Below are 13,460 nucleotides of genomic sequence, written 5' to 3'. Positions count from 1 at the left end.
AAAAAGAACGCAGTTGTTAAGTCTGCTCCCACATATTTGTAGAAACATAAAATAAGCATTAGTTCAATGATGATGCATACAATATTTATAACAAAGAACTAAAGTTATTTAAGCTGAAGCAAGTTCAGTTCATACAATAAGCATTAGTTAAATGACAACATTTTCTTACCAATTCTAAAGTATTCGTTATCTCATTGCTCATCAATAACCCCAGTACAATTATTTTGAGAATTTTGCTTACTGTTGCATTATTGGCACCAAGTTTGGGAAGGAAACTGGATGATCAAGGGCCTTAAGACTTGAGAACTATGAATTATGTGCTATTTTGTGCTTGCCATATTTGATTACTGAATTCTGAAATGGTAACCTCCTAAACTCTCATTAAAGCTCTTATGCTCGGTCTGACAGGGAGATTTAGCTGTAGTTCACCCTAATAAATCTAATACTCAAAGTCTATGATTAAGGGTTTATGAACAAAACAGAAAAAGAGCCTTGCACAATTATCCACTAAATGTTCGTCGAATACCACTTCCTGTACTTCAGCAGTTACTGATACTACTTGAAATTCAGCACAGGAATACATTCTAGGCTTTCTAGCTGCAAAAGGAAATATAAAATTTCCATATCAACCAACTTAATCAAGAACCAAATCTCAGCTTAGTGTGAACAGAACAAAAACAATTTGGTCTGCAGTCTAGCTAGATCGAAACCCAATCAAAAGTTCAATGATTGACTGAGGAAATTCATGACAAAAACTTAGTAGATCGATATCATAGTAGGTCGGCATCCATTGATGACAAAAGCTTAGTAGATCAATATTCATAGTTAGATTAGTGAATAGATGTTGCTGCTATAAAACTTACCAAGTGCCTTCTGTTCTTGATCTTGATCAAATACCAAAAGAGATCAGTCTTTAATGCGGCGAATTTTGTGAGAGATGACTCTGAAAGCTTCAAGAGAGAGCTGTGGAGAAAAGGGAAAAGATTCTGGAAAGGGGCTTTTATATATTAGGTCAAATGGCAAAGCTGGGCAAACTGTTGAGACGAAGGAGAGACTATGCAGAATTCTATCGAAGTTTCATGAGAGAGCAAGAAAGAATGATGAGGTCGGTCACAGAAGTTTCAGGAGAGAGCGAGATAAAACGATGTAGTGGAAGACAAAAAATCTGATCACTCTTTCTTTATCTATCCGGCCCAAAGCCCAACCTCTAAAAGACAGCACCATCTTGCCATCTGGACACTTAAATTCTGAAATCTTCGGCCCAAAGCCTAACCTCTAAAAGACAACAGAGACAAAACCGTCTCTTCACGTGTACAGTGCTTACGAACAGTGCTTGTGAACAGTTGCTGACGTCATCTCAACAAATATATATATATATGGTAAACTAGATAGCAACCCCGCGCGTTGCTGCGGGTATAGATCTCGAGTTATTGATGAGTGATGAGATAATGAGGTAATAAGTTACATCATTGTTTTGATGTTTTAAGTGAAGTGTCAATAATAACAACTATGATCATAAAATATAGACAATGACAATGATAGCATAATTAGGAATGACTTATGTACAAATAATTGATATATAGGATAACATGTGATAGATATAGAACACCATGATTGTATCAAAAAGTTGTTACAACCTATTTTCTGGACACCATATATGGGTGATCAAACCATAAAATAATTACCACCTATGTTCTGTACCAAAATATTGGCTAATGTAAACTGATGCTTGATGACAATGATGGTTGCCTTGCAAAAGAATATGAGCAATGCCATTTGCTTCTGCTTTGTTTTCAGCTTACTTTTGCCTCTTTCATCTCTGTTGATTGAACAATAAAATCTAAAGAGTGAAAAATCAAAGAAGGTTTAATAGACGTAAAAAGTGAAAGTGTTTAATCTAATGTAAGAAAGAAGATATAACAAAGAAAAGATCTCTCTTATTCCTTCCTACCTTAGTGGTTGATGATCAAAATCAGAACTTTTATATCAAATTCGAAATTCAAAATCCCAAAAGTTATATCAAATCGAGCAGATAAAGATTTGGAAGCCATACATGTGAGTGCTGACTATTGTGATGGAGCAAAGAAGAAGACCTTAAAGCCACCAATGACTGATCTCTCTTGAAAGAAAGAAAGACGATGAAGAGACTCAGATATTGAGGAGAGAACAACGATGATCGACGGAAAAGAGCCAGAGAGGAAAAATCTCTCTTGCATGCGCCCTACTTCTTTTTTCTCTCACTTTATATGAATACAACATGTCAATTTTCATGTATGACTAAGATATAAGGAAATCACAAATCGTTGATGTGAAATTCATCATAGGTAATAACAAACTATATCAAAGTGGAAGAACCTCCATTATAAAGAAAGAAGCTTTAAGCTAAAACCGTCACAAACTCAAAAGGAATTGTGTGAAATGATCAAATGAAACCAACCAAGCCAATCTTTTACAAAAGAGTACAAACATTCCCAAAAAAACTAAAAAAGTACCCTCAATCATTATTGGTGACCTTCTCTTTCATCCTATAATCACATAGAAGTAGTTAATCATCCAGTTATTCTGATGTTAATTATATATAGAAATTACTATTTCACTTTTCAGCTATGTAAGAATTAGAATTTAGAACAATACAGTAAAGCAGCTTAGATTGTAGGGTTTAGAGCAACAATAGTAACCGTTAAAAAGAAAGATAATTGGAGAAATATAGTTTCATTAGTCATTAAAAAAATTGCAAGCCAGTCTTCACACCCTTTTAAAATTCATACCTGAACCCAAAGTAGTTGAAGGCTTCAATAGCAAACTGTTCACAAAACCTGTTTAGTGAAATAACAGTAAATAAATGATTTGATCATATTATGGCTATACAAATTAAAATCAAATTACATACATAGAGATGGAGACTAATGCTTGAGTTTACGGAGTCCTTTTGGTTTTAATAGAGTAAATGACACTTAAGTTTTTAATATCTGAAAACGATCAAGGGATCATAAATCTTATCTTGTTCCTTTAAGACCTTTATTCCCAGTGGCCAACACCATCAAATTATTCAGTAGAAGGGTCCCTATGAATATTCTCACATCAAACTAATCAATGTTACAGTTGATTCCCATTTTCCTTTTGTTAAACAACAACTAAATTCTGAGATAATTTTACAACTTGACCAAAATTGAATTTAATCATAAGATCATTATGACTTTAAGATAGCAGGGATACGATCCTTTGCTAAACATCCTAAACAGAACATATATATACATATATATATACATATATTCATATGGATTATTGTGTAGGCAAATAGTTATTGAAAATATTGTTGAAAGAACACATATTGAAAATTCTACTAACTGTAGCTTTTGTCATGAGAATATGGTAAACATAGGATATGCACTTGCTGTTTGATTTAGGAAATGCTCAACAGGTATGGTATGTTGTTACCTGATTGGAGTGAGTGGAATAGTGCTATTATAAACTGCTGCCACACTTTATCTGCAAGACATCAAAAGAAATAGCTTAATGATCAGGAAAAAAAAAGGGTCTAGAAGATAATCAATCATATCTTTACCTATAAATACAATCACCCAAATCAAAATCACAATAGAATTGGAGAAATTGATTCCTGTCTAGCAATATGCCTTAAAAATTGAGCACAATAAATTGCAGCAAATACATGGTCATCAGGTCATCCCAACAGAAAAACCAAAATGTATAGACATGGTCATCCCAACAGGGAAACCAAAATGTATAAATTATATAGAAAACCATTAACAATGTGCCACCAAATAACATCATTTGCTAGAGGCCTAAAGCACTTTCTGCATTGACGAAGGCATTAGGATGGAACCAACACCTAATTTCGAAAAGGAGACCAAACTTTTATAATGGAAGTGCCATCATTTTAATGACATATAACTGGGCAATTCAAACCTAATGTCATGGTTATAATGGAAGTGTCATAGTTTTGATGACATATAACTCTGGAATTAAAACCTAATTGTTTCCCTTCTATTGACCGCGAATGGGATCTGATACTCTATGCTATCAAACAGCTAATGTAGCCTGCCTTCCATACTTAGCAGCTATACACGATTCACAGAAGATATATTTTCGCACATGAAAATGTCCACAGTAAAACAGAGCACTAATAGTCACAACCTAGTGAGACAAAGCACAGAGATATTAGCTGTATGTACTAAAATCAAGCAAACAACAATAGAGATAACAAACCTGGATAACAAAATGAGACTGAAATGATGCAACAGAAGAGCAAGGCTTAAACCTGTTTGTGCAGAATCTGCAAAGTCCAAAAAACAACAACAAAGGCGGAAATCAAGTTTGTTTATATAAACAGAAATGGAATCAAAACCGATAACTCAATCAATCTCGGTCTCAACTACTTTAGGAACCATATAGTTATCTCCCAAAACTGTAAAGTTTGAGGAAACACTCAAACACCCACAAAATCAAACAAAAACAAATCAAGCACGTATCTAAGAAACCATCCTAGAGCTCATTTTGTGAAACCCATTACTTGTCGATCTCTGAAATCACCAACCAAACCATCTCAACCGAAAAGAATCTTAAACCAACAACCAAATCAAAAGCGATTTACTCCTTTATGAATCGATAGAAGCCACAACGATAATCAATCATACATTTACTTATACTTACAATAACCCAACTCGAAATCACAAAACAATTGAAGAAATTGGAGAACAAATCGATGAAAACGGCAACGATAAGGATTTCACAGGGAGAAAGATAGAAACTACATACAAATCAACACCCACAAAAGATTTAATGTCACACCCCAGTTCTTAAGTTATTTTACGGTTATTTACTTTGGTATTATTTTGGTCTTTTACCGTGTTGAGTAACCGTTTACCACTTAAGGACCCTAAATTTGACTTTCTATTCCGTTTGGAAATTGGGGAAACTTTCTTCATGAAAGTCGTAGAGGATGTTGTTACGAGTTCGTAGACATGCTATGTGTTAAAATCGGAGTTAGCATGAAAAAGTTATGAATTAAGAGAGTAAATTTTTGAGATGGTAAAAGGGGGTAAATATTAATGGGTATTATTTTTTTGTTGGGTTTTATTGATGGGCTGGCTGTGGAGCAGCCCAAAACCCCCCCTCATTTTCTCTCTCTCCCTCATCCGTCACTCTCTCTCTCCCGAGCTCCTAACCGTGGGAAACTTCCAACGCTAGCTGCCGCCGTCCGGCCAGCCACCGGCCGCTGCTCCACTCTTGTTCGGACCCCCGCCACCTCCTCTCCCTCCCCGGCCTAGTACCCGAGCCTCTAACCCGCCGGAGAGGAGGAAAACCCGCCGGAGACGCCGGGAAGCTTTTCGCCGGAAATCCCACCTCCGGCCGCCATAGGTCGAAATCTTTCGCTCATCTTGTAGCCCTCATCAAGGTGAGTATTCCCTCAAAAGGAATTAGTTTTTTTCGTTGTTTTTATGGAGATTTGTATAATTGAAGTTTTTAGGGATTTAGGCAAGTTTTGGTTCGATTACCCTAGTTAGCCTTAGAAATGGACTTTGTGCTAGATATGAAAGTTGTTGTACATGATGAGAGGATTATTTTGTTAAAATTTGAGAAGCATTGGAGTTCGCCGGAATACGGCTGCCGGCCGCCGCCGCCGGCGGGGCAGCCGGCGCCGCTGCCCCTTAGGGGCAGTTTTTCATGATTTTGGGTTTGTTTTATTGAGAGGAGTTTAATGAGGTATAGTTGGGAATTTTTGGAGGAGATTTGATAAGGTTTAGGATTTATTAATGGTTAAGGATTTAGGCGGTTATTCTAATGGAAATCCGGCAGTTAGTTTAGCAGGTTTTAAAGTCTAAAAAGGTTAAATTATGGCTTTCGGTAAGTGCGGAGTAATGTGAGCCTTATTAAGTAATAAGTGGAGAAGTTGGGCAAGAGAAATGGAATTATAGGCTTCATTTTTATATTGGAAATTTTATTAAAGTTGTATCATAGTATGGAGGCTTAATGATCATTTATTGTTCAGGACGTGGGGAGGATCATTTGGAGGAAGCCTCGGGTCGTCGGCAAGCATAGCCGAGCACTGTGAGTGGACCTTTGAATTTAATATCATGCATGCGCAAAAGTTATTTAATTTTCAAAGGCATTTGGAGATATAATATTTTGTTGGATTATCGAGTTCCACTTATTTTTCCGGAACTCTCTCTTGCTAACTTTAGTTGACACGTGGGACGTGTCAAGTGATTTATATTATTTTCAAGTACAGTTGGGAACTGTACTATGCACTATGAGTTTATTATAATTTTTGGGGAAGTGTGGATCTTTTTATTTTAATATTGTACTTCACCATAAAAGGATTGATATATAGATTATTGCTAGCTAACCTTATTAGCGGTTCTCATCATATGTGAGTCGCTATTATAGTCTTATTAGCGGTTCTCATCATATGTGAGTAGAGCGCTTAGCGTGGGACGCTATTATAGCCCGGGAGGCAACCGATCGGTATATATATATTTATTGTTAGCTAGCCATTATTTAGCGGTCCTCATCATATGAGAGTTGAGCGCTTAGCGTGGGACGCTATTATAGCCTTACTAGCGGTCCTCATCATATGTGAGTAGAGCGCTTAGCGTGGGACGCTATTATAGCCTGAGAGGCTCATTGTTATGGTGAAACCACTTCCCTATTTTTATTTGAGTTATTAGGAACCAATGGGATTGGTTCATTAGTTTTGTCTATAATTATTTTCGGAAAGATTTCCAAGAATGGCATGCATAAATATTTTCTCAATAGAAAATATGGGAAAAGCATAAATTTTGATTTCAAGGCTCTATCATTAATTCAGTATTTTTATTATTTATTTTGTCCACTCACTCTAACGTTTTAAATGCTTCTCCCCTGGGCCTTTTCGTTTTAAATGCCCAGTCTGCAGAGTCTTGTTCGACGAGGGTAGGAGGCGAGTCATATTCCCACCTCATCCAGTTTTCTCTCATAGGTTACTAGTTAACCTACCTATGTATTTTCTTCTTTCCTAGTAGTTGCTCTGATAACCTTGGGATGTTTTAAGTGTTGTTGTTGTTGTTATTGTTGTGTGTTCAGAGCTTGTGACTCCACCTAGGAGTGTTGAAAAAGAGTTTATTTGGAATGTTATATGAGAGATTAAATTCTTGAAATTTTGTTGATTTATTATGTTAGTTGAGGTGGTGGATGTTTACACTACTAGAGATGTACCCTTTAATGACACTTATTTTATGACGTTTCGGAATAAACGTCATTGTAGGGGGCTTCCATGACGTTTAGGGCAGCAAACGTCATGGATGTAAAACACGGAGCAATTATATGACGTTTTATAAACGTAATGGTAAAACACTTACCATGACGTTTATTTTTCGTCATCAATAGGTTTCAATGACAGTTTCGGTCCATCATGCATATCGTTTGGGCCATGACAGTTTATTACTGTCATCAAAAGTTTTGGGCAAAATTTTGACACTGTGCCCAAAATTTGGCTTCGCGCCTGACCAAAAATTTGGCCCTAAAATTTTGAGTTTCAGTGTGAGTTCGTTCCCTTTAGTTTTAACTCACTTGCCTAAAATTTCTCTCACCCAAACTAGATCTCAAACTTCACTTTCCAATTTCTCTCTTGCAAATCAGTCACCCAAACTCGATCTCACACTCGATCTGAATCTCATCCCAAACTCGATCTCTCACCCAAATCAGTCACCCCTCTCCCAAATCTCATCCCCAAATCTAACACCCCTCTCCCAAAATCTCATCCAAATCTGTCCCACTGCTCTTCGCCCTAATCCCAATTGTTTGGGTCTGCTCTTTGAGTACTCACAGGTTAGAACCCTAACTCTCACCCGAATCTGTATGAGGCATGAAATTGTTTGGATTTGAAATTGATTTGTGCATGCTCTAGTGTTTAATTGTTTGGATTTGCATGAAATTGTTTGCTGCGTTTCTCTTTGAAACACAGCAGCTTCTCTTTGTTTGCTTTTAAACAATTGCTGGTAGTGAGGAAGTAAGCAAGAGCTGTCCAACATTTGAAGTACCTATAGGTAGAGTTGGCTAGTCTAGGAGAGTAGGGTCTAGGATTAGTAGATTAGTTTGAGATGGGAAGGTCGGCTGAGAATCGATCAAAATTGTTTGAGAGTAGAAATAGCTTCTGGACAAGAAGAGAAACCCAGAGAACAAAAGATAGAGAGAGGAACAACCTTTTCAATTTCGTTTTTGGCAAAGGTAGATTCCATACTTCCTATAGCTTTATTCAATTTGTTCTTGTTTTTAGTTTTTGTATTATTGATTCTTTTGTTTATTTATGGTTGGTGATTTCGAATTCTCAGACTTGTAGAGATAGGAATCCAGTTCGAATCAGTTGTGTTAGGTTCCAATTAGAATCGTTGTAGTTGTAGCTCAAGACTATGTTCTTGAGTTTGGGTGTCCAAAGTAGATTTTGTGTATCCTTTTGATTTAACTGTTTGTTATGTTTAAAATGATTTCGTGTCCTAGCAATCTGTTCCTTCCATTCTAAAGTTTTAGAACTTGTTTTGTACTTCAAAGGATCGAATTAAAGCTTCCAAAAACCAAGTTTTATTGTTGCTGGAAATTTCCAGAATTCTGCAGAAAAAGCTGATTTTCTTGCCTACTTTGAGGCATGATATCTTTCAGCTCATGCCTTTGTTTTCAAATCCGAAAGTACCTTTGTAAAGCTCATATATCTACCTATGTGTGTATTAAATTTCACAGGATTTGGTTAATGTTTGGTTTGTCAAATTGCTTGCCAAAAACAGTACAGTAGCAGATTCAGCCAAAAGCTGAATTTTCTGGGTTTTCAGATTTTTGCTTCAACTTTGAGAGAGCCTAATTTTCTGTTCAGAGTTTTGTTTTCAAAACTCAAGCTATGTACTTAAAGCTTGTAATCTCATCTTTACAATAGGCTTCGGTTCATAAACTTCTGTTGGATTTGAGTGAGTGGAAAATGAAGCCAAAAACACCATCTTACACACTGTTTTGACACAAGGCTGACAGATGAAACCTTGTTCTAACTCAGTCTTTTCTTTAACAGCTGATTCCTATGTTTTGCAGTAGCTCATTAAACAACTTTTGAGTCTTATTTTGTATCTGTTTTATAGTTTAGAGTTTCTTATTTATGTATATTACTTGCAACATAGTACTAAATCTAGTTTTTCATTCTTTGTATGTACTTTACCTTTTGGGTAAGGTTCCGGAGACGATCTTGGCAATCCACAAGTGTGAGAGGTGCATTTGGATCTTGAGTTTTGTTGTGCAATCGAGGTAGGGTTTGATGGGGTGTTTGTGTTATTGTTATTTATGCTATTACATGGTTTGTTTGATATTGAATTGTTGATGACATTGGATGATTTATGAAATTGGATTATTTGGTATTGGATTGTTTGACATTGAATTGTGTGGCAATATTCGAATTAAATGTGGATGATATTGAGATCTTGAATTGATTATGTCATTATGATATGTTTATATTTGAAAGCATGTCTTCTTAAGTGGAATCTATATTATTACATGATGTTATTATATTAAAACTTATAGACCTATCAAATAAAACTTATAAATAAAACTATAATACCTATCAAATAAAACTATAATACAAGCTTAAGCTTAAGCTTCACTGATTGAGTGTTTATTTGTTTGGTGTTTTATTTAATTGGCAGCTCTAAATGCTTGTTATTAGGATGTTAATAGAGTTATTGTTGCTGTTTTAATTTGATTTATGTTTTGCTCATCCGTATAACATGTAGCTGTTTGGATTTGTAAATTTTGGTAGGGGTAATGCAATTATAATTTAGCATGAATAAGAGATATCTTGGGATCCAAATAGTTCCTAGTACCAAGAAAAGGTTAAAGATTTTATTGAAAACTCTAAGAAGCTTGCAAGGAATCCTGACAGGGTCATTTGTCCTTGCTTAATCTATCGAAACCGTAGTCCACAAAATGATGAAACGATATTGTTTCATTTGACCAAATATGGATTTGATCCGACATATAAGGTCTGGGTCGCTCATGGTGAGCCAAATTTAGTAGGAAGATGTGCATGTATTATTGAAAGACTGGGGCCAGAACTTCTACTGCCAGTGTTGAGAATGTGTTTGTTGGTAGTGAGACTGGAAGTATGGGCACAAGCAGTCATGCTAATGCACAGGTAAGTTACTTTAAAATCAGCTTAAAGTAAAATTTAGTTCGTACAATAGTTTAAATTCAAATCAGCTTAAAGTAAAATTTAGTCCATACAAGAACTTAAGTAAAATCAGCTTAAGCAGTCATGTTGGTCTATCTATACAATAGTTTGCTATATATATTGTTAGTTCATCTACTGACTTGCCTATATCTTGTGAAATTTAGGATGCAACTGAAATTGGTGAAAAAGAAACTACACCTAGCCCTATGACTAGAAATTCTAAGGTAAGTTTAAATTTTAACATTTTAAATGTCATTTTTCTGTGTATGAGTTGTAGCCTTTTCCATTTTAAAGTGTTTTGATTTTGTAGTGTTGATCTGCTGATTTTAACTGTGATTTATGTTGTCGATCTGCTGCATGTATCTACTTGAACAAAATTGTTGTGCTAAAGCCATTTCGTGCATATAATACTTTCTGTTCTGCTGCCTGCATATTTTCTGGTCTTTTTAGTTGTGTTTGAGTTGTGAATTATCCATTTTATTGTGTTATCAGTTGTAAATCTGTTGGTTATGAGCAAAACATGTTGTATATTGTCTGTTGCTGGTTTTAAAGATTGTCTTTGGAATTTGTAGACTGTACAAGGAAGCTGCCTCCAGCAGCTTGGTGTTAATCAACCCTGCAACATACTTGATTAGCTGGGCACAGATGAAGTAGTGGCAAAAGGAAGAATATCAGCAGTTGACCCTTTAACCACAGTGCATGGCTACAAGTTGGGACCAGATTGTTATAGAGTAGAAATTGAGGAAGCAATCAATCCTAGAGCCGAATTCTACCATTTAGCCTGAATTTTCAGCCATGGAAGATGCAATTGGAAGTACCATTGCTTGGCCGATCAAGTACATTGCCCCTCGCACTTAAGTATTGGTAGTTTTGTTTTCTTCTAGCCTTTTGTTGGTTTTGTGACTGCAGTACTATATATATGCATGACTTGTTGCTGTGAACTGCTGGTTTGTGTATTTTTTTGGTTGTTGGTAGCTTGTTGCCCATAACTTGATTAAGGCATGAGCTCCAAGTTATGTAGGTAGTTTAATTAGTATGGAATGATGTAATGCTATATGAATTGCATTTGGAATGATGAAATTCAATATTAGGATGCCTAATTTCTAATGCTAATGCAATTCAAATCCGGTAAATTGCAATTTTTTTTTCTTCATACCGCATTTTTTATGACAGGTTCAAAATGACATTGAATACTAAAATATGATGTTTGAAAGTGTCATTGATTAATTTCAAGCACAGTTAGGAATGCAAAAGACGACATTTAGTAAACGTCATAGTAAACATTCCATGACGACAAACAAACGTTGTAAAAACCATTACAATGACGAAATTCGAGTAACAATGACAACCTATAAACGTCATTAAAGGTTTCTATGACGAGAAACAACCGTCATAGAAACAATTACAATGATAGAAAAACAGTTACAATGATAGGTAGAAAATGTCATTGAAAACCTTGTGATAACAGTTTACAAACGTCATCAAAAGGTTTCTATGACGAGAAGGAAGTGTCATCAAAAGGTTTTCAATGACGTTTTTCAAATGTCATTGAAGGGTATCCTTTCCATGACACAGGTTAAGACGACGTTTCTAACGACACATAGAAAACGTCATGGAAGGTCTTCCATGACATTTTGTGTGTCATTGAAGGCCTCCTGTGTAGTAGTGTTATTTGGGGGAGCGGATGGCTCCAGAAGATGTGGATTAAATTGTTTTAGAAGTGTTTGGGCTTTGATGATTTTCCTTTCAGGTAGGGTTACCCATTTCAAGGGAGGTTATGCCAAAATTTTGGTAGAATTTCCCTTGAGGTGGGTCCCGCAGGGTTTATTCCGGATTTCAAGGGGAAATCCAGGGTAGGTCATGACATTTAAACCCAGATCAAATAGAACACCTTACCTATTCCAATCTGAGGGAAGCGAGGAGAGTGAGAGACGAAGAAAGATTAGGGACTGATTAGGGAGATAGAGAGAGGCGATGGGAAAGAACAGATAGGCAGTATCGAAAAATAAAAACAGATAGCCAGAACATATAGTAAAAGAGAAAAGTATCGAGTTCTCTAGAAGGTACACGATGTGGCTCGAGATAAAACACTGTTTCTTACAAATAGTAGCGACACTGTTTTTTATTAACAATGATGACGTCAGCTCATAAAATAGATATATGGTAAACTAGAAAGTTGCCCGCGCGTTGCAGCGGGACTTTAACGTATGCCTATGTAAAGAAACGTTCATTTGTCATTATACTCGAATCGATAATAACATTTTGAAGTTAGGTGTACTGCTCTAGTGTTTCATCTACCTACAAAACATACTTAAGCATGGTAATCTGTTGGTAAGAAGATAATAATATCAGAGATAGTGGATGTATCAACAGAAAATAAACCTAAATTGGTTAATATCTCCAACTGAAGGGAAGCTAATAAAAGATCTGCGGAAACAAAGCAGCTTGTGAATTTCTTGTCATATTGTCACTACACAGAGTTGTAAGATGGATATTCTCCATAGAAATATGACAAATGACAAAGGTGATGTTAGCTAATTTACACCTTCTATACAAACAATAGTAAGAAAGAGCGATACTGAGGTGGAGAAGAACTATAGTTGTACAGAGGGCAAAGAAAAAAAACCAATATACACCTGAAATCAAAATTACTCATAAAATAGTGCAAAAAGTTCAATATGATAAGTTACATTTAACCATTTCTAGACAAGCTCAACCTAGCATGAACAATATCAATAAATTGTTGTAAATTGTAACACAACAATTTACAATTCCCTAAATCTGCTCTGCTTGAGTACAAAAGACTACTCTACCTGAGTTCAAAAGAGCTAAATAATATAATAATTCTCTCTTATCGGAATATGCAAAAATGGAAAAAACTTCTCTGCCATTTGGATTTTGACATAGCTATAATAAAAAAGAAGCAGTTACAGATTAGTATTAGAGTAGAAGAGGGGGAAAAAAAAAGAAAAAAAATATGTAGATACCAGTGTGAGTAATAAACCTTTACAATAAAATTCATATTATATTGTTCATCAGTCGGATGCAAAATATATCTTTATAATACACATTACATCCTATTAAATTCACATTACATTGGTTCAGCACTTTAGTTTATACTACAAAAAAGACTCAGATCTACAAAAAAGTAAGACCAAATCTTTGAAGTCTATTGAAACATGGGGAAAAAAAAAAATGAGAAACCAAATTGCAGATGGTATGAAGCATAAACTGACTGCAAGTAAAAGTCAGTATCCTA

At 35.6% G+C, this 13,460-nt stretch overlaps 1 protein-coding gene across 1 annotated transcript in view; it reads right to left on the bottom strand.

Moving 5' to 3' along the window:
• Positions 1 to 583, bottom strand: part of LOC101314117 — a 3,943-nt gene extending 3,360 nt beyond the window's left edge. The window contains exon 1 of the mRNA XM_004306140.1: positions 527 to 583. Within this exon, the coding sequence (XP_004306188.1) occupies positions 527 to 583 (57 nt within the window). The remainder of the gene's footprint in view (positions 1 to 526) is intronic.
• Between the last annotated feature and the right edge of the window lie 12,877 nt (positions 584 to 13,460).

Source organism: Fragaria vesca, linkage group LG6, assembly GCF_000184155.1.
Source record: "Fragaria vesca subsp. vesca linkage group LG6, FraVesHawaii_1.0, whole genome shotgun sequence".
Taxonomy (NCBI): Eukaryota; Viridiplantae; Streptophyta; class Magnoliopsida; order Rosales; family Rosaceae; genus Fragaria; species Fragaria vesca.
Note: the sequence above shows the minus strand (reverse complement) of the source record. Positions and strands in the feature narration are given on the sequence as shown.